At 36.5% G+C, this 22,839-nt stretch overlaps 1 protein-coding gene across 2 annotated transcripts in view; it reads left to right on the forward strand.

The window, feature by feature from the left end:
* The window catches only part of LIN9 (lin-9 DREAM MuvB core complex component), a 28,441-nt gene extending 6,743 nt beyond the window's left edge, over nt 1-21,698 (forward strand). Inside the window, exons 3-16 of one of the 2 annotated variants that reach the window (XM_032214801.1) lie at nt 1,720-1,814; nt 3,525-3,629; nt 5,321-5,454; nt 6,635-6,760; nt 8,184-8,341; nt 9,205-9,338; nt 9,907-10,026; nt 10,177-10,275; nt 10,997-11,077; nt 12,941-13,066; nt 16,606-16,788; nt 17,571-17,668; nt 18,007-18,100; nt 19,765-19,848. In XM_032214801.1, the coding sequence (XP_032070692.1) occupies nt 1,720-1,814; nt 3,525-3,629; nt 5,321-5,454; nt 6,635-6,760; nt 8,184-8,341; nt 9,205-9,338; nt 9,907-10,026; nt 10,177-10,275; nt 10,997-11,077; nt 12,941-13,066; nt 16,606-16,788; nt 17,571-17,668; nt 18,007-18,097 (1,550 nt within the window). In that variant the 3' untranslated portion in view covers nt 18,098-18,100; nt 19,765-19,848. Of the gene's footprint in view, nt 1-1,719; nt 1,815-3,524; nt 3,630-5,320; nt 5,455-6,634; nt 6,761-8,183; nt 8,342-9,204; nt 9,339-9,906; nt 10,027-10,176; nt 10,276-10,996; nt 11,078-12,940; nt 13,067-16,605; nt 16,789-17,570; nt 17,669-18,006; nt 18,101-19,764 lie in introns of both variants that reach the window. The other variant, XM_032214800.1, reaches the window with a different exon arrangement.
* The last annotated feature ends 1,141 nt before the right edge of the window (nt 21,699-22,839 follow it).

Raw genomic sequence — 22,839 nt, forward strand, 5'->3', positions numbered from 1 at the left:
TGCCAAACAGAAAGCAACAGTGCACTTCCCAGATTCTGCTCATTATCATCTAACATTCCCTTTCAATCAGAATTCTGCCAAAACTACCTAGATCCATTTAATTTAAATAGCCCATCTACAGTATAGGTAGTCCTTGACTTATAACAATTCGTTTAGTGACCGTCCAAAACTACAATGGCACTGAAAAAGTGACATGACCATTTTTTACCCTTTCGACAGTTGCAGCCTCCCCATGGTCTCATGATCAAAATTCAGCCTTTTGGCAACTGACTCGTATTTATGACAGTTGCAGTTGTTCTGGGGCCATATGATAGCCTTTTGCCACCTTCTGACAAGCAAAGTCAATGAAGAAACCAGTTTCACTTAACAACCATGTTACTAACTTAACAACTGCAGTGATTTATTCAACAACTGTAGCAAGAAAGGTCATAAAAGGAGGCAAGACTCACTTAACAAATGTTTCACTTACCACAGAAGTTTTGGGCTCAATTGTGGTCTTAAGTTAACGATTACTTGTACAGAATTTTTATTCATTCTTGCTACCTTTCTCTTTCTATAGGAAACAGTAACCGCATTCTATCAATTGTCAGGCACAGATGCAGTCTTTACATACACATTAAATAATTCACACAGTCACTTCTTAAGCATCTAAATTTAATTCTCTAGTACATCATCAGCACCTAGCTTTACCATATTCAACACTCCTACATCCATTCACCATTACTTCTTTGTTATTTTTTTCTTCAACACTAACATTTATAGTATTTGTTTACATTTCACTCTTCAATATGTCACTATTATTCCCATATAAATGTTTAAAATACTCACAGCAGCATTCCTCATTTCAGTTTCATCCTATGCCATTTCATCATTTTATGGAGTGCTGGAGACTCCTTGTTTGCCTCTGTTCATGCAATTCCAAAACAACTTTTTTATTTCCATCAAAATTACTTTACACTTTTTTTGCCTCTTTCAATCTTAATAATTTCTTATTTAATATACTTTCTTTCTCAATATACAGTGAATATAGAAAGGCTACATACCCATTAGAATGCCAGGTTTTTGAGGTACAAAAAATCAAATCAAGATAATTCACATCAGTACACTATGCTACACACAGCATTTCTTGCTAATAAGTTCTAACTTTGTGAATTAAAATCAATATTTATACAAAGTTGATGCCCAGTTGCAGCAGTTTCTGATGGGGGTGGGTGGGGGCTTAAAATAGTCAAAATGATGGTTGTAATTAGACAATCAAAATCTCATCCTTTTGTGCATGTATGCAACACACAAAAGAAGCAGAATTTCTATTGCCACAATTACAATCTTGCTTTACTTTCCACACACATGCACACACCCTGCAGATGCCACTGCCCAATTTTGTCAGGGAGTATTAACAAGTTTGTCCTGATGAATCATTGTGTAGTAAATACTATCCCCCCTTCCCTTTATGGGGGAGAGGGGATGTAATTTAATCTGAAAATGAAAACAAGGTATAAGCATACAAATATAATTGATTGGGTTTAAGAGCAAAGAAAGCTGAAAAGTTGCTTCTGAAAATATACTTCTCGGATTGAAATGAAATCATATAACTTGAAATTAATTTAATGTAAATTCCCAGAATAAGAATGTAAGTGACATAATTCACATTTTAATATTAAGAATATGTATAATTTGTGAAAAGATTTATATTTAAAATATATAACTTATTCATTATAGAGGGAAGTTTATCCAATACATGGAATGAAAAATTCAGTTCTTTGCAGAAAACACCCATTTGGAAAGGCAAAAATGCAGGAGCTACTGTAGAAATGGTAAGAAGCAATTTTTATCTTTGTAAGTTGATTTAATATATTTTTGTCTATCATTCTTCCAAAACACTGTGTTCTTGTCTGGTCTAGTCTACAAGGCTAGTTAAGCTAGTTTAAAAATACCTTGCTTTCCTTCTGCTTTCCATTGTAACATATGAAGGGTACAAATTATTTTTGTTTGATTTATAAAACTGGAAATGTAGCATTTTTTATGAAAACAAAAACAAAAATCCTATGGACACTTTTTTTTTAAGTATCTTGCTTCTAAGTACCAGGAGACATTTACAAGCAAAGGTTTGTTGTAATCATTCTTCTAATTTGTGAAACCCCATCAGGAAGCAAGCCAGAAGTTGATTCTGAAGTTAATATAATTCTCTCCAAGTCTACCTGTTCAGGTGTCCTGAACAATTGTTTCTTTGCCTTTTTTTGTTTTGTTTTTGTATCTTCAATGTTGACTCCTGGCAACTGCTGGACAAGGCTCTTCAGTTTTCTTGGCAAGATTTCAGAAGTGGTTTGTCATTGCCTGCTTCCGAGAGCAAGTGACTAACTCAAGGTCACCCCACTGACTTTGTGCCTAAAGGAGGACGAGACCTCACAGTCTCCCAGTTTCTAAGCTGGTACATAGAATTACAGCAAACTGATTTTGTTTTGAGGTAGAAGTTAATCCATCACATATATATAGGACCTCGAAGTTCTGAAGTCAATCTAATTTTCCCTCCTTGTCCATGGGTGGAATTCAGCAGATCATGGAAGTTTGACTGTAACAGACTTAGGCATTAATGTTGGATTAAGCAACAGAATCCTTTTTTCCATTCCTATTTCAGCTACAAAGATGTGGCAAATTGTTTAGATTTTTCACATTGTAGCAATTTGTTTTGCCTAACCTGAATTAAATATGGCTTATTGTGTTGCAACATTTTCCATCACACTACAGTTGCCATCCCACATTGCCATTTGAGGTTAATAGCCTTCCATTTGATGAGAACAGATTATTCAGCACTAAGTCTAAATGATATTATAAGTGCGATTCAAATGGTTTATATTGCATAGATGGAACTGCAGCTACCCTACTTAATTCCTTTCTATTGCCATCCATGGTCTACTGGAGAAATTACTATTCTCTGAAATGGAAATAGTATGAGCCCAGGGCTTTCATTAGACATTGGTATCAATTATGTATCCAACACAATAGACCTTAGATATTATTATTAGGAATAATAATGCTCCTTGATGCTAGAACATTTTCTTCTGGATAATTCCTCTATTGGTGTTATGTCAAATAGCAGATGAGCTTAATTCTCCTTCTTACCAACACTATAGATTGAAGCTTGATTCCCAAAGAGATATATAATCTTTGGAGAAGCTGTTGTCTCTTCAATAGCCTCCTGCAAACCCTAAGAAGCTTTTCACTGATTCACGTGTGTGAATATCAGAGACCATTATTAGAAAACTGGTAACATGTACTTGTAATTAGATCTCTGAAATGATCATCAGTGTTCACCCATTGTGTCATCTTTTCTCCTTTGATCTCAAGTTACGTCTCTCTTGCTTTTATATCAAGTTAGAGAAGTCTGTTATAGATTTCAATATAGATAAGGATTATTTTCTTTAAAAAAATATAATGAGCTTTCTATAATGCAAGAACTAGTACTGGAAGACCTTACAGCCTGCAAATCAAGTTTTTGTTCGTTTGTTTGTTTTATTTTTTGGCAGCCTTTCAGAAATTCCAAACGAACTCGTTCCTTTTGTGAAGAAGATGAAAGACAAATGAATACAAGATCACCAAAAAGAAATCAGAGAGTTGGAATGGTCCCACAGGTATTCTTATATATGAAGCTGTTCATATATAAGTAGGTTGTTTATTAACAAGTTGGTGATACATAGAGCATTCTTATATTGAAAGCTAGGAACATCACTTTTTGCCTGTAAAAAGTAATTTGCTGGTTCTATCTGTTACTCATTCCTTCCATTAAAAGTGTGTTCTAAAGTAAAGATGGTGAACCTTTTGGGTTCAAACTTTGGAAAATGCTTAACTTGACTCTGCTGACATGTCACACACACACACACAACCCAAACAAAAGAGAAATATTTCCTTACATATTCATGTTTAATAAAATATATATATATAGTCTATAATTGTGTATGATCCCCAGGATCTGCTGGATCTACAGCACAGTAGTAACTATGAGAGGGATCTTGGAGTCCTAGTGGACAACCATTTAAATATGAGCCAGCAGTGTGCAGCAGCTGCCAAAAAAGCCAACACAGTTCTAGGCTACATAAACAGAGGGATAGAATCAAGATCACATGAAGTGTTAATACCACTTTATAATGCCTTGGTAAGGCCACACTTGGAATACTGCATTCAGTTTTGGTCGCCACGATGTAGAAAAGATGTGGAGACTCTAAAAAGAGTGCAGAGAAGAGCAACAAAGATAATTAAGGGACTGGAGACTAAAACATATGAAGAACGGTTGCAGGAACTGGGTATGTCTAGTTTAATGAAAAGAAGGACTGGGGAGACATGATAGCAGTGTTCCAATATCTCAGGGGTTGCCACAAAGAAGAGGGGGTCAAACTATTCTCCAAGGCACTTGAGGGTAGAACAAGAAGCAATGGGTGGAAACTAATCAAGGAGAGAAGCAACTTAGAACTAAGGAGAAATTTCCTGACAGTTAGAACAATTAATAAGTGGAACAGCTTGCCTCCAGAAGTTGTGAATGCCCCAACACTGGAAGTCTTTAAGAAGATGTTGGATAGCCATTTGTCTGGAAAGGTATAGGGTTTCCTGCCTAGGCAGGGGGTTGGACTAGAAGACCTCCAAGGTCCCTTCCAACTCTGCTATTGTATTGTACTCGTCTTACCCTCAAGCAATGTTCTCTTTCTCTTAACAAGTCCCTATGACCCATCAGCCATAGGCAGCTCCAGGTCACACAAGGCCTTCATTCTTGAAATGGCATTGGAGAATGCTCTTTTGCAATCTCTGCAGGATCCAAAAACAATTTAAAAGCATTCCTTGTTCTCACTGAATTTTTGGAGACGGCAATTTCTGGAGGCTGTGCAAGAGCACACCCCATTCTTTTGCAGCCTCAGTAGCTTTGAAAAATAGCGTGAGAATGAAGCATGTTGTCAGATGTTGGTGAATACTATGAGTGTTACCCAAAATTGTGTGACATGTCACCTTTGACACTTATGTCATAGGTTCAACTTCCCTGTTCTAAGGGAATGATACTCATTCCAAAGCAAGGGCATAGAGAAATTGAAGATGTACTTTTGAATTTCCTTTCCTGCTTGTGCTATCATTATATAGCAGTCTTCTATGGATAGATGAGCTAACATTATATTGAGGTGTTAAACATTTTGTAAAAAAAAGCTATAAATTTGCATATTATTGTATTCTACATGATAGATAAAATCCAAAATATGTAAGTCTCTATTATCATTAATATTTCACCTTAAGTGCTTAAATGTCATATATTAATAAGCCTCTATTTATCTTTGTTACTTAGAAATTTACTGTAACAGCACCAACACCAGACAAAAAGGCATCACAAAAGATTGGTTTGCGGCTACGTAATTTACTCAAACTTCCTAAGGCCCACAAATGGTGTATATATGAATGGTTCTATTCAAATATAGATAAGTATGTATGATTTTTCATTTACTACTTTAAATCAGTTTATGATTATTAAGCTTCTTGTTTATTGTTACTTGGCAATATTCCTCTAAAAAATTAACTAATGGCAATACAGCAAAATATATTTGACTGTATTTAACACTGTTAAAACAACATTGCTGGTAAATTTAAATATTATCAAAATAAATTAATAAAATAAAACTCTTATCAAGGTCAATTTCTGACGACTCCATAGTCATGCTTATGTCTTTTTCTTGACAGCAATCTAGAAATGTTTTTTCCAGATCTGCCGGACATATTTTTGGCTTTTCAATCTAGCTGAATCTCTAGTATTCCCTATAGTACAGTTCAGACCCATATGTGTTTAGCTTCATAGTGTAAACAATTACATATTGTACATTGACATGATCTTTAACAGATAACAGCAGTAGCGGGCTTCAAATAATGTAACAACCGGTTCTCTCCCTAATGACCAGCTGGGTAGGCGTGGTTGGGTGCTCTTGCCCGGCCTCTCATGACCATGGGGGTGGTGCAATGATCATGTGTGAAAAAATGTCATAAGTCACTTTTTTCAGTGCCACTGTAACTTTGAATGATCACTAAATGAATGTAAATCGAGGATTACCCGTAGAAAAATACAAAAAGCTTCTTTCTCATCCAGGGAAATATATTCTTTCTTTTTAATATTTCTCAAAAAAATTCATTCTTCTAGGAGAGGGGTAGGTGCTAACTTTCTACAATTAACTTACTTTCCCTACCGGTTCGTGCACGCTCACATTTGCAAACTGGTAGGGAAAGTAAGTGAATACCATCCATCCATCCTCCCGCTCTCCACACACACACACACACACACACACACACACACACACACACACACACACAATGAATATAGGAATATAGTATATAGGGATATTATAGAAAAATATCGTAATTTTTTTGTATCTATTTATGAATAATAATTATAAATTGAAGCTGAAAGGTATTTACATTAAATTGGTAATTGTTCAATCCTCACAGATGTAGGAATCAACTTTTACTTTTAAGTGACCTTAATTTACATTGTTATCTTCAATATATGTATATAGAAGTCTTATATAAATACAAATACATTTGCCCTAACATATTAGTACATAATTCCTGAAAACCTTCATGCCTATAGTGACAGATTATCACTTGTTTTTAATAGGCCGTTGTTTGAAGGAGATAATGATTTTTGTGTTTGCCTGAAAGAATCATTTCCAAATCTGAAAACAAGGAAATTAACCAGAGTGGAATGGGGGAAAATTAGACGATTAATGGGAAAACCACGAAGGTAAAACCTTACTGTGTTTTGAAGAATTGGGTTCTTTTAAGTTATATTGTATGTGTGGTTAGGGACAATTACTGTTACTTGATGGTTTCCTTTTAAAAAGTGCTGAATAGTTTTTAAAATACAGATTATGTTTTGTAAATAGAGTTGAGAATGAAAAAATATGACACTTTGTCATTTCTTGTAAAAAAAATGTTAGAGACAGTTTTATATCTAATAGAAAATGATATGATTTACAGCTATAGCAATAGCAATAGCAGTAGACTTATATACCGCTTCATAGGCCTTTCAGGTCTCTCTAAGCGGTTTACAGAGTCAGCATATTGCCCCCAACAATCTGGGTCCTCATTTTACCCACCTCGGAAGGATGGAAGGCTGAGTCAACCCTGAGCCGGTGAGATTTGAACCGCTGACCTGCTGATCTAGCAGTAGCCTGCAGTGCTGCATTTAACCACTGCGCCACCTTGGCTCTTGGTTTACAGCTATATAAACCAGTTCTACAAAGTTGGGTAATAAATTTTAAAAATTGGCCCATTGTGCCTTAAATTTAAAATCATATATTCTATCCTTATTACAAAGTAACATATACAATGCATTTCCTACCACAATCCCCTAGTTTCTCTGGGGCATTAAAAATTATGCAGGTGAAAAATGCAATTCCTGATTAACACAATAACAAGCTTTCCTCCTTTGATTTTCCATAATGACAAAATCATTTATTATGTGATATCAAAGTACTTTGAAAATCAGAATAAAGAGCTCCTTCAGTTTAATCTATTCTTAACCCTTCATCGTCTCAAAACTACTTAGTAAGAACATGCTGTATTTTGGACTATGTGTCATTAACTTGCTGATGACATCAGCTCTGTCATATAGAATACTTGAGTTGCAATCATATGTACATATACATAAGAATAAAACTCACTGAAGGCAATAGGTAGTAAAGAAAATGTTTTTCCAAATAAACTTTCAATGCACAAAATTGATTTGTTAATTGCTGAAAGGAAAACATGATTCTCGTAGCCTGCCAATAGTACTTTAGAAGTGAGCAGCATACAGCTGACTATATCCTGTGCTATAGTCATGAGAATAGAATTACAGAAAAATCTAGACAGCAACATGTTGCCTAGCCCTGTCAGACTGTGATGTAGCTGTTACTGTACTGTTCTTTCTTTAATGGGTGAATTTGTTTTTGGCATGCTTGGATTTTCTTTTTTCCCATCGTTTACCATTTAATATTTAGCTCTTGTCCTTCAGGAAACAGTTCATGCTGTTTATTGTTAGTTTTATTTAGAGAGTAAATATATAAACATGTAAATATTTCATAAGAACATTTTAATGTACTTCTAGAGGACCATCTGCAGGATTTAACATTTGCATGAGCACAGGCGAAACAAATCAGAATAGTTTCACTTTCTGTTTGCAGATGTTCTTCTGCATTCTTTGAAGAGGAAAGGTCAGCATTAAAACAGAAACGGCAAAAAATTAGATTATTGCAACAGCGAAAAGTGGCAGATATATCTCAATTTAAAGATCTTCCAGAAGAAATTCCAATGCCATTAGTAATAGGCACAAAAGTTACAGGTATTTTTTTATTGCTTTTACATAAAGTCTTTTTTTTATACTAATGTTGAGTTTTACTGATCTAGCTTAGTTTGAAAATAACTTTTCTTTTTGCATGCACTATTGCATCCATCCATAAAAAGATATTCTAGCTGATTTAAATATTTCAAGTCTAAAATAATTCAGTTTATCATACAATACTTCAAAATTTTCCATCTTTGAGAAGAATCATATTGTGAAATCTTATGTCCACAGTATGTTTATCATCTTTGCGGATGATGCCTTTCAATGTTTTATTTTTCTGAACAGCCAAACTTTATTTTTATCTGTTTCTAATAGTTAATACAACTTGACTAATTACTATAATAATAATCCTAGGCGCATCCAACCCCACTGATACCCAGCAGTATTGCAATTGGCTTTCTAGAATGAAGTTATTTCAACCATATCCCTTATTATTGAGTAGCACTAGTACCATTTTATTTTAACTGACCATCATTTTGAGTTTTGACACTTTTTACAGTATGTACTTATGAATAGGCATTGTCTGAAAATCTAATCTAGCTTTTTATAATTTTATGATGATGGCCATTCATGTTGGGCAAGCATTGGCAAATAAAATCACAGGCTACAGAGATGCTATCTGAAATCTGAGATACCTTTCTGAATCTTTTTTACTTGGAAATAAATTAAATTATTATTTTTAAATAGTCAAAACCTTTTTTAAAAAATGAAACTTAATTTTATTACTATAGTGGTTACAGAATTCAGCTTTTCCTGGCACAGAATTTGAAAAGCCAAATTGACCATACAATTTAAATTTCATCATAGTCTAGCAGGCTTACTGTATTTTTCTCCAATTAATAATGTGATATTGCTCATAGCGCGGTTACGTGGTTCCCATGATGGACTCTTCACTGGACAGATTGATGCTGTTGACACTCTTAATGCTACTTACAGAGTAACCTTTGAGAGGACAGGACTTGGGACACACACAATCCCAGATTATGAAGTCCTCGTAAGTATTGTATTCTCATTTTTTAAAAAGTTAGAATATAAAAAAGTACAAGATAATTCAGGGATGAAAATATATAGTTCCAATACTGTCAATTTTATCAATGTTTCTAAAATATGCTTTGTTTTCTCTCAAAACACTACTAAAACTTGCTCATTCCATTAGCTACAGGTAGTCCTCGATTTACAGCCATTCCTTTATGGACCAAAATTAAAATGGCACTGGAAAAAGTGACTTATAACATTTTTTGCATTTACAACCATTACAACATCCCTATGGTCATGTAATCAAAATTTAGACAATTGGCAACTGGAATGTATTTCTGACAGTTGCAGTATTCTGGAATCATGTGATCAATTCAAGCAAAGCCAGTGGGGAAGTCAGAATCACAACCATATTACTAACTTAACAATTGTAGTGATTAACTTAACAACTGTTACAAGAAAGGTAATAAAATGGGAAAAAACTCACTTAACTGTCTTGCTTAGCAACAGGAATTTTTCACTCAATTTGGTCATAAGTAGATGATTACCCTATACAAAATCATTTATTTTTTTCTTTATAACTTCAGAGTAATGAACCTCATGATACCATGCCAATTGCTGCCTTTGGACAAAAACAACGACATTCTAGATATATTATGACACCTCCTCAATTACATTATACACCCTCCCTTCAATCACCAATTACAGTAAGTGATGTAAATTTAAATTTTGCTTCATTTACTAATTAGCTGAATTTTTAAAGACTCAGAAACATTAACATTTCAAAACATTCTAAAATTTAATTAAGGTAATTTTAAAGAAAATAATTATTAAATATAACCTTTTTTCTTTTGTAGGACAATGATCCTTTATTAGGATCTTCTTGGAAAAACAAAATTTCAGGTTCAGATAGTGAAACATTAGGTGGTTTTCCAGTAGAATTCCTTATCCAAGTGGTGAGTCTCAATGTTTTTCAGTTTTACTTGTATTGATGCATTGAAACTTTTTGTTCAGGGATGATAAACTTCTGCTGTTAAAAGTAATCAATTCTTCTTATGTATAATATTAGAGAACAATGTTTGTTAGAAATAATTATTCTGTCTAAAATATAAAACAGAAACATATAAATATTTCATATTGTATTATAAAAAGTAAAAATAAATGTTTGGAAAATAAGTTACAATTTTAAGTGAAATTTTCAATCTTACGTTTGTAATATTTTTACTAATAAAAATATACGACTCGAAAGTTGCATGGGATTTCACAAGGATTTGATGTAGGCCAAAGGAAGTCGATTGCTAATAGCTCTTTCTCTTAAAGGTTGCTTTACAATTCCGCAATCAGCAGTGAAATTTGCTTTTAAAAACTATTTTCACAATTGCAGCCATTATGGTAGAAAGTCTGGGGACTTTAGTTCATCAAATCAAGTCATAGTTAAGATGTTTAATTATGGTTTTTTATATTTGAATTGATTAACCATAATTAACCAGTCACCTGTTCAATCTCTACCCTCTAGACATAGTGTAATGGGCTTTGTTTAAGATGATGTAGAATCAAGGAGACTTTGCATCAGAGGTTTAAGACCACTTTTCGTTATGGAAATAAGTAAAAGTTAGATTACTAACTTCAAATTTCTATGATATATGGAAAATATACTCTTTTCTCTGCTTTCCTCAGACCAGATTATCAAAAATTCTTATGATCAAGAAGGAACATATCAAGCAGTTAAGGGAGATGAATACAGAAGCAGAAAAATTGGTAAATATATGCACGTGTTTCAGTGGTCATTATTATATCAATTTGTGATCCTGCAACTTACTAGTCTTTTCTTCACATGTTGCAGACATGCTTTAAAGCAGGGGTGTCAAACTCAAGTCCTGGAGACCAGATCAGGCCCACAGGGTGCTTAGATCTGGGCCACGGGGCTGTCCTGGCAACAGCAAAGGATTGGCTAGAGCTCTGTTTTTGCTGACAGAGGGTTGCAGGAGGCTATCACAGCCAAAAATGGAGCTCAGGAGCCTGTTTTCGTTGGTAGAGCACTCAGGCCACCACAGGCTCCCCAACACATATTATGTCGAGCTGTCCATGCTCCCTGGTCACACACCACTGGCCCCCTTGAGGTCAAACATAACCTTGATGCAGCCCTCAATGAAATTGAGTTTGACATCCCTGCTCTAAAGGCTGCGGGGTTAGTAAAAATCTGTTCCACTGGTGCAGTGTTTCTTAAACTCCTGGGTTTCTGAAGGCCCTCTTAGAGGTCTGCAAAATCAAAATTATTTACTAGTCCAACTTGAAAAATAATACAATATTGAATTTCTGGGGAAGAAATTATGAACTGAAGCAGAGCCAATGACCATGGTGGAATGAAAGGTCAGCATGTAGACCGGCTGTTTGTACTTCCTCTCCAAATAAGACGAGGACTTGAGATCACCCATAAGGGCACTGTACAGTTGCTCTTCATGAGGAGACTGCAAAATAGCATTCTCCGGTAGGGTTAAAGTGCAGGGAAACAAGGAAATACCCAACTTGTTACGCCATAGTCAGCATCTTCTAAAGGACTCTGGGTTCACAACATCCTTTTTAAATCACATTTGGAAATTCCTTGTTGACTGCTTTTCAATTATTAAGGAACATTTGAATCAACAAGTTCTACAGCACTGGTTGAGTCATTTAATCCTTAATAAAATAAGTTTTAAATACAAGTTTAAAACTTTAAAAAAATTAATAAGCAGCAAAAAGGTGATTAGAACTTTGGTTTTGGAGAGTTACAAATATACTAAAAGTCCAGATGTATTTGAAATAAGAGGAAATTAGTTTCAAGCAAGGGTGGAAATATCAGTTTTAATAAAATTATTAATATTTATGTCTGTCTTGTTCAGTAGGCAGCAAAATATACACATGCTTAATTCTTATTAAAAGAGAGATAGTTTGCTGTACCATATAAAGTACAATATCAAATAAAAATAATGCTAGTCAGGTATTGTTCATTTTAAAATAGTTTAAGTGTCCACAGTAAACCTAAGGAAGTGATATGAAAAAAAATAATTTCTAATCTGATGCATCCTGAATAGTGTGCACTTCCTTGATTATAACTCTTAACTACCAATTAGATTTTTGCATATTATTTATTTAGTCAATTTACACAGCCACCACTTTATAGATGATTCAGAGTGGTATACAAGTAAAACAAAAAGAACACTAGAAAAATATAAACAATCATAAAATAGAATAGGCCTCATTATATTTTCTGGAGTTTACAGCTATGTGCATAGGATAGCAATCTTGGTCAGTTTGAACTTAAATACACATGCATTGGTTATTAGCCTAATTGGTACCATAAAGAATATCAACTACAGTATTTAAAAATATGTCTAAATAATTTACAGACTAACTGTTAGCAGCAATTGAATAAGAGGATTCTTCGTTTATTAAATATTTTAAAAATACATTTGTATATTTTTGTACAAGAGATAGATGAAGCAGAAGTATACTTAAGGAAATATTTGGTCACATTTAAATGTTAGGAAACAAATAATATAGACTAATTTGTGTTTTAAAAAGCTGAACATTGTACAAATCATGCTTCTTGATGCATTTAACTTTTTTCTGTATATTTTCTAGAAATCCTATTCTATGCCTATTGGTATTGAATTTCAGAGAAGATATGCAACTATTGTTTTAGATCTTGAACGGCTGAATAAGGATCTAAATAAAGTTTTACATAAAGTTCAGCAGTATTGTTATGAGGTAAGTGTTTTGCTGGTTTCATGTTTTAGTAACTAGGAGAAGCTACAGGTTCTTTTGAATATATTCCGAATGATCCATATTTATGCATTACTGATATATCTTCTATGCTGCCACATAAGCATATACCGTATATACTCGAGTATAAGCCGACCCGAATATAAGCCGAGGCACCTAATTTTACCCCAAAAAGCTGGAAAAGTTATTGACTCGAGTATAAGCCTAGGGTGGGAAATGCAGCAGCTACCGGTAAATTTCAAAAATAAAAATAGATACCAATAATGTTTTTGAATAAATATTATTTATTTATAAATAAATAACTAGCTCTGTAAGTGGAAAAGAGGGTCAATAAAAACAATATGGTATCAACAATAACTTTAAATGTACAAAAACCTTAGCTCATTCAGCAACCAAGCTAAAACATAAGAGAAGATTTTTTAGAAAATCCCCACTCCTGTGCACACACTTCCTCTTTCTTTCTTTCTTTCTTTCTTTCTTTCTTTCTTTCTTTCTTTCTCTTTCTTTCTTTCTTTCTTTCTTTCTTTCTTCCCTCCTCTGGATTCAATGGGGTTTAGGAAATCTCCCACCCTCATACACTCCTTCTTTCTTTCTCTCTTCCTTCCTCTGGATTCAATGGGATTTTTAGAAAATCCCCACTCCTGTGCACACACTCCCTCTTTCTTTCTCTCTTCCCTCCTCTGGATTCAATGGGATTTTTAGAAAATCCACACTCCTGTGCACACACTTCCTCTTTCTTTCTTTCTTTCTTTCTTCCCTCCTCTGGATTCAATGGGGTTTAGGAAATCTCCCACCCTCATACACTCCTTCTTTCTTTCTCTCTTCCCTCCTCTGGATTCAATGGGATTTTTAGAAAATCCCCACTCCTGTGCACACACTCCCTCTTTCTCTCTCTCTCCCCTCCTCTGGATTCAATGGGATTTTTAGAAAATCCCCACTCCTGTGCACACACTTCTTCTTTCTTTCTTTCTTCCCTCCTCTGGATTCAATGGGTTTTTTAGAAAATCCACACTCCTGTGCACACACTCCCTCTTTCTCTCTCTCTCCCCTCCTCTGGATTCAATGGGATTTTTAGAAAATCCCCACTCCTGTGCACACACTTCTTCTTTCTTTCTTCCCTCCTCTGGATTCAATGGGGTTTTTAGAAAATCCACACTCCTGTGCACACACTCCCTCTTTCTCTCTCTCTCCCCTCCTCTGGATTCAATGGGATTTTTAGAAAATCCCCACTCCTGTGTACACACTTCTTCTTTCTTTCTTTCTTCCCTCCTCTGGATTCAATGGGGTTTTTAGAAAATCCACACTCCTGTGCACACACTCCCTCTTTCTCTCTCTCTCCCCTCCTCTGGATTCAATGGGATTTTTAGAAAATCCACACTCCTGTGCACACACTCCCTCTTTCTTTCTCTCTTCTTTATAGCTAAATTTGATACCATTAAAAATTAAATAGGATTAAAATCTGTGGTTTATAATTTACCAGTTGTGTCCACCCCACTCCTTTCACCAGCGTTAGCCCGCTGCACCAAGGGGGGCATGTAAGAGGAAGGGGAAAATACAAGAGTGCACGCGGCAACCTCGACGTCTAAGTGGGCAAGTTCACAGCATGCGCGCCCGCACGTCTGAGACAGGGCATAAAAAGGGGGAAAAAGGCTGATTGGACCCAGCTCTGTTTGGGGCGCAGGCGTGGCGCAGCAGCAGTTTTTCAGGCTGCTCCCAGATGGGAAGGGAGGGGGATTGTAAACCCCTTCTACACCCTGGCTCCTCCTCTTCCAGAGTTCAGGCTCTCTTTCTTTCTTTCTTTTTTTCTTTCTTTGAAAGAGAAGCCCAAATTAGCTAAAGGGGGGAAAGCGAGCGAGCAAGGGACCCCAGGAAACTAGACTCGCTTGGCTGGACTACGTACGCTCCTTGGCTTAGTTGCTTTCCGCGCGCCTGTTAATATATTCACGGAAACAAACCGCGGCAGTTTTCCCCAAGGGCAATGCCGAAGAGCAGAGCCCGGAGAGAAACCAAGGAAGTCACGGAGGGCATTTGCCACTTTCTCTAGAAGGTGATACGAGCTTCCCTTTCGAATGGGAAGGGACGGGGGGTTGGCTGGGCTCTTCCCAGCAGGAAAGGGGGTTGTTTGAAACATTGGGAACGGGGGAGGGGTTGGTTTTGTTTTGTTTTGAAAGGAAATCTCAACCTGTTACAATCGTCCTTCCCAAATGAGCCGAGGAGGACAGCGGCGAAAAGTTTTCTCCAACATTTAGGGGAAAGTCGCGAGCAGCATTGCCCTCACAACTGAGGGGAATAACGCCTTTCCACTGGGGATCGTGGCCACCTTTCAGAAACTGAGTGCAGTTTTGCGCCCGGTATTCTTGTAAGAGGTCCCGTTGGAGCCAGAGGGGTTTTTATACGAAGAAAGGAACTGCAAACAGTAAACGTGACAGCCCCAAGGAAAGGAGAGGCTGAGCCACAGGAACGAAAAGAAAAAGGGAGGGGGAAAAACCCGCCCTCTTCCCCTTCCAGGTTTTCTTAAAAAGCAGGCAGCACTCCTTGGCCGCAGGGCTTCACAGGGACCTTTCCCCCTCCCACTGCTTCGCTCGCTCGCTCGCTTTCCCCCCTTTGGCTAATTTGGGCTTCTCTTTCAAAGAAAGAAAGAAAGAGAGCCCGAACTCTGGAAGAGGAGGAGCCAGGGTGTGGAAGGGGTTTACAATCCCCCTCCCTTCCCATCTGGGAGCAGCCTGAAAAACTGCTGGGAGGTATGCGGTTCCTAGGTCAGCGGCGCGTGGGATCAAACTAGGAAGAAACTGGAGGTGGGGGGGAGCAGTTCGAGAGACTATGGAGAATATGGACTTCAGAGGCGGACCAGAAAGAGGTCCCGACAAAGATCCGAGGCTGAATTCGGCAGTGTTTATGGATCAGGGTCAGCCCCACCAGCTGGCGACAGGAGAGCAGAGAGGAGCGGACGGAGCAGAAGCAGCCCCAGGGCTCCGCTGCCGCTCCCCGCATTTTCTGGATGGGGATCCCTTGGAGAGGGGATTCCTTCCTGCGAGACCCTGTCCAGAAAATGCAGCGGAGCCCCGGGACTGCTTCTGCTGCGTCCGCTAGACTGTGGGGCTTGGAAGGGGGCGGGAAGAGCGGCGGGGCTGGCGGTGGCCGGCGGTGGCAGGCTGGTTCGCCTCCTCCTCCAACAGGCAACAGCACTGCCGGATCCAGTTGTAGACTCGAGTATAAGCCGAGGCGGGTTTTTCAGCTCAGTGGGCTGAAAAACTCGGCTTATACTCGAGTATATACGGTAAGTCATCTTTCATTTCTGTCTGATGTAGTTTGATAAAATAATTAACTGATATCTGCAGGTGACTGAAGAAATAGGATAAGCTACTCAGATGCAGGTGAGGTGTATTTTCTGTCACAAATAAAAAGCTGATAAGATTTGTAGTTTTGAAATGTCAGTGTCTACCCTAGAAAATATAGCCTAAATGAGCATTTGGCATCCTGGCTCTTAAAACCAACTCAATTCTCAATTCCTTATTCTGTTCCAGCTTGCTCCAGAACAAGGTCTTCAGCCTTCAGACCATCCCACAGATCTGAGACGAAGATGTGAGGAAGAAGCTCAGGAGATTGTCAGACAATCAAATACATCAACAACTGGACAACCTTGTGTTCAAAATGAAAATCTGACAGAATTGATTGCTAGACTCACAACAATATTACTGCAGATTAAGGTAAATCCGTTAAGAAAATGAGAATACTTATATTAGTCTTCTGACTTACAACCATTCATGTAATTACTATTTTTAGTTGCAGTGGTCTTGGAAAAAGTGACTTGCAACTGTTACACTTGAAACCATCACACAACTCCTGCAATAGCATGATCACAATTTGGGCACTTGGCAACCCACACATATTTGCAATTGGTTGCAGCATCTTACAGTCACATGACCCTGATTTGTGACCTTTTGTGCCAATTTCTGACTAAAAAATGCCAATTAGGGAAGATGGATTTGCTTAATAACTGCATGATTCGCTTAATGAACACTAAAAAAAATGTGATAAAATTGGATTCGATGTACCTTATGACTGCAATGACTTACAACAGAAATTCCAGTCCCAGTTGTGGTTATAAGTTGAGGACTATCTGTATTTTGAGAAATACATTTTACCACTGGGTTAAGAAGCTTATTGTGACCATATCACCTGTTTGAATCTGGCCTCAGAAATAGGCAATTATTAGATGTACGTAGGAAGTAACTTTCCTATACAATCATTAATCATCTTGTATACATTTTCTTAGCAAAACCTAGTGTATAGTGGTTTCCCATACTTATGAATATTGAGGTAGTAATAGTTTATTTTCCAGCCTTTGCAGGATGCAATAAGACACAATTGTTTTTCCTGGGGATGGCTTCCTCACCCTGTCCATGTTTCTCTGTTTTTGGTGTACACATGTATGTAAGCAGTACACAACAGAAAACTTACATAATTATCTCTGTGAAATTTCTTCCAGTGTCTAGCAGAAGGAGGTGATCTAAATTCCTTTGAGTTTAAGTCATTAACAGATTCATTGAATGACATTAAGAATTCTATAGATTCTACTAATATCAGGTAAGAACTTGAAATTAAAATTGTATCAAATATCCTTATATTTACAATAATCTTTTCAAAGACATCACCATTGTATGCCAATGTAGACCACTTAGTAGATGGAAGAAGAAACGTAGTAGCATGTAAGTCTATTTCATGATGAGATGATCATATTTCTCAGTTTATATGTTGCATTAATCACAAAGTGACTCTAAATGTGGTACAATGCATTATATAAATTAAGTACAATATATTTTTTAAAAAGTAAAAAAATAATAACCCAAACCTTGTTAAACAACCATATCACAGAAGGAAATATCATAACACCAAAAATTAATAGCAATTCATCCCAATATCAGTTCCTTCCAAGTCCAGGTTTCCTTCAGGAAGGCTATGAAGACTTGGCTCTTTCAGCAAGTCCTGGGCTCTGTGATTTTGTGGACTCACTAATATGTATGTATGACTATTTCAATTTTATATTCCCTGGACAAATGTTTGCTATTTAGTTCTCTTCATATTGTCATATTGTATTCTTAACTTGTGTTGTATACTTCCTTGTGTTTTGGGGACAATTAGCCTTATAAATTTAATAAATATATATCAGTGAGGGTGTCACAAATTGCTCTGCCCAGAACATGCTGAAAAGTCGTATAAGCAGGGTCAGGGTTGTATGAACTTTGAGGGATTGCCATTCCAATGAACAGCCTTGAAAGAAGCAAATGTCTGAGATCCCACAAGATGACATAATTTTATCAATTAACACCTGGAATCTGCCCACCCTATTAAGGAGCAATTAACAATAATTGGAGAAAAATAATTTTGCAGATATCTAGGCCCTGAGATACGCTTTATACATGTCAACTAACACCTGAAAAAAACTGACAACTAGTGTAGTTCATAGAGCAGAGATGTTACTTGGGTAATCTAAGGTTCCTTGTATATTCTGGACCAGTTGACGCTTCCTAGTAGTCATGAAGGGCAGCCCCATGTAGAGTTTGTTAGTGTAGTTCAAACACACGATGACTAAGCATGAGTGATTGTGAACAAGACCTCCCAATCAGGAAAGGGTGTAATTGGAACACAAGGTGGATTTGTTTAGAAGCCCTCCAGTCAAAAGTTTCATCTGTTTGAGCATGAGCTATAAGTGCAGGAGGACCCCAGAAACTATGTGCCAGTTCTATTTTAAAAAAGTGCTATCCCACTGAGTACCAAAGTTGAAAAGCCACTCATAATAGAGATCTCATGAATCCACAGACATTTAGTTTTGCTGGTTTGAACCTAAACCTTTTCTTCCTCATTCAAATCCTAACAGTGTCCAAAACCTGGATAGTGCCACAAAAGAATCAGTTGTCAGTGGTCTTGATATATCACTAGGCGTCATCTAAATATTGATGATAACTGTCTCCATAGTAGTAGATGACCACACCTGGTAGCTTCATATTATATTAAACAGAAACGGGGAAAGTATTAAACTTCAAGGAACCCTGCAAAACAGGTGTTTAAGTCTCACTCTTTTCCTTTTACCAATACCAGCATGATGAAATTAGTACTATTACAATGCCTTCTGCTCCAATCCTCAGACATTTTAGAAGAATACTATAATGTTAGTATCAAAGGCCACCAAAAGATCAAACAGGGCAGGAAAGTGGCACTACCCCTACCCTGGTCCTGCCAAATATCATTTATAAAATTAATAAATGCTATCTCTCAAGTCCAAGATCCCATTGAAAGCATCTCAATAACTGCTTTTTCCAGGGCACTCTAAAGCTGCAGTCCCACCACCTTCCCCAAAAGGGGAAAGTTAGAGACCAGTGGAAATTATCCAGCCTGATGGAATATACCAACTGCCTCCCCTTCATTAGACCAGCCTCTTACTCAATTCATGGAAACTATTTCAAGTGAATAATGTTTGCTCTTGTGTTAAAAGACATGATTTTCTTTCATGGTTGATGTTGAGAAATATGGTTTCTTTTCATTAAATTGCCTAAAATATACCAAAATAGGCAATATATAGCCTGACGTCACGAAATGTTGTATATAAACTTAGAACATGTATCTAAGCACATAATACATTTGCATGTGGACTGTTTTAAAAATAACTGTTTTTCTTTCTTTAGCTGTTTCCAGAATAATGTAGAGATCCATGTTGCACATATCCAGAGTGGCCTCAGCCAAATGGGAAATTTACATGCTTTTGCTGCAAATAACACTAACAGAGACTGAGAGAAACATTTATACTCCAAGTGTACAGAGTATAGTAGAGGAAAATACTTGGTGTATATGCTTACCAAATATTCTACCAATTGGAAGACAAAGGAAGAAAAGATATTTTGAGAGTGTTTGTACTACTTCTGAAGAAACCAGCATAAATTACCAGCATTGCTATGGACTTCATCACTTGCTATGCACATAATATTATCTTGTTTTAACAGCTAAACTTTAGTTGTAATGTGTGTGTGTTTGTTGTTTTTAAACTGAAAGTTATGCAGACACGTTTTCATAAAAAGAAAAACTAAATGTGGCTGCAACACATTTTTGCAGCACATAGTTTACTGGCAACTACACTAGAAGTTTTTTGAAAACAGTAAAACTAATATGACACAGTGAGGGATCATATTAGTAATTTCTTCTTATTGGAACCATGATCGCTCATACTGTGACTTAATAGCTTTTTGATTTTAGCCTCTGAACAGTGTGCTAATTGATAAAGCAGTATATATATTCCTGTGTTTGAGAAATAGCAGGATAATAGAATACCTGAAGGAGTAATAGCAAATAGATTACTATTGTACACTTGTGGATACTGGGAATCCCTGTAAATCAGTTAATATCTTTGGAATATTTAATTTATTATAACTTATAAAAGTACATGAATGAAGGAATAGAAAAGACTAAAAGTTTTTTTAGTTAAGATATTTCACACAAATAACTGGTAATACTTTCCACTGATTGGTTTGCACAATTTAAACTAAAAACCTGGTTATCAAGCAATTCATATAATTTTATAATGCAATTGGATAGCCAGTCCTCCAAACTGCCTTAAAAACTAAAGACCCGAGGAGTGTAGAAAAATGTTGATCTTGTAAAAAGGGTGTATTGAGTTGTTACATTTAGTATAACCTTGTAAAGCTTCAATGTAATAAATTGTTTTCAGATTAGAATTTTCAGATAGCTGTAGCAATGTTTTGATTCCTTAGTACCTCATAAAATGAGGTCTTTTGTATGTTAATGTATAAAGAAAATGTAAACAATTATTTTCAATTTAAAATTTTGTATAGTTTTAAAAATGAATCTATATTCTGTGTCTGCATTTATGCTGCTTCAGAATTTAACTGCAGAGTCTCTATTTAGCAAAGCCTGTTCTTTTAAGAAATGCATAAATTTTATTCTCATTGAGTGATGAGAAGGCTGCAATGTTTTACAAAAGTTGGAAACCATTTTAAACATGAAAAGGTTGAAATAATTTTCAGAAATGAAATAACTGTTCAGAAATGCATTCTACCTGATATGGAGATGTAAGGCAAAAATTCTTAATACTGGGAAAATGTATTTAGTGAAAGTTTGACGAGCCTTATCTGGAAGGCATTACATTAAACCAAAAGAAGGAGACAGAAACACAGACTCAGTAGAAAAGTTCTTGGCATTGAGAATCTTTATTATTTGCTTACATAATTCATATGACCACCGTCTCACAACAACTCTAGGCAGCACACATGGATTCAAACCAAATCTGCAACCAATAACATCTAATGCCAGAGGTAAAACAATACTCCCCGATCATGAAAAATCACATCAGCACGAGAGCTCACCTAGCCATGGTTGTGTATGAAAGTGTAACAGACTCAAGACAAAAAAGGGTATTCAAGACCTTCATAATGAAGCAGAAGGGAGATCAGTAAATAGCCAATTCTAGAATCTGTACACTAATCCATGGAGGAGCTAGAAATGAAAAAAAATATGTTTTGATAGGTATAGATATGTGAGATGGGACCCATAACAAAACATATCAAAAAGGGAGAGAGGGATGTATATAAAGAATCATATACCTGTAAAGAAGTTCATGTCTCTATTGAGAGCATCTGAGTAAGATCAAAAGGAATAAGAAATGACAGTGATACTATTATTCTATTATCCTATGAGTAAAATGTACAACGTTCTCATGTAACAGAAGCATAATCGTATCTGGAACACTGATATTATTTGGTTAGGCTTAACACTACTTAAAATAGTTTTAATCATGACCGGGGGGGCGGAGCCTGTTGCCGAGGAGGGCTCAACCGAGCTCCTCTCAGAGATCTGGTCTGTATATCTAAATAAGATCATAGATATCACCCCTTTTTGGCTAAGAAAGGGGCAGGGAGTAGCTCTGTGTGCTAGGGTCTATTCGTAATCCACAGCCTTTCTCTTTTTTTTTGGCTGTGGACAGAGATTAGACCCAGCATGAGCGGAGCTTTTATCTCCAGCCAGTTCTTCTCAGCTGCCTTTTTTGCAGCCCCAGACAGGCGAGGCCCCCCCCCCCAGGACAAGCAAAGTGTTTGAAGCTAGGATTAATACGGGCGGGTCCCACTCCTGTGAGATTATGCTTTTATTACTATCTTAAATACCAGCACCATTTGTCTTAGAGCCTTCTTTGTTTAAACAGACTTCAAAATGGCGATTTCTCTCCTGTTGGTGACTGATAGGGGATGTACTTAGCGGTTTTACCTTCCTGCAGACCGCTCCTTAACAAAATAATTTTTTTTTTTTTTTTTGGAAACAGAGGGGAGCGAAAGCGCTGTTTATTTGTTTATTTATAATGGCACCCAGGTCAAAATCGAAGCGGTCTCTCTGCAAATGTGCCTAAAGAATCTAAAGAATCTATACTGGAATCGCAGCCCTTGTCTCCTACGCCCTCTACTGGAGAATTTTTAACACAGGAATTTTTCTTTCAAATGTTTAATGATTTTAAACATGACATTAAGGAATTTGTATTGGAGCTATATGATGATTTAAAGTCTAAAATTGACCCAAATGAAGGCGAATACGTTTGCAGCCGTGTCTGCCCTGTCAGATTATTTCTGCTGAAATAGAGAATAAATTGGAAAGCTTGGAGGAGGCTAATTTTAATTTGACTACTAATATTCAAATATTACAACAAAAACTTAGAGACACTCAAGAACAGCTCGTGATGATAAATTTTAATAAGAAGGGCA

This window comes from Thamnophis elegans, chromosome 4 (assembly GCF_009769535.1).
Source record: "Thamnophis elegans isolate rThaEle1 chromosome 4, rThaEle1.pri, whole genome shotgun sequence".
Classification (NCBI taxonomy): domain Eukaryota; kingdom Metazoa; phylum Chordata; class Lepidosauria; order Squamata; family Colubridae; genus Thamnophis; species Thamnophis elegans.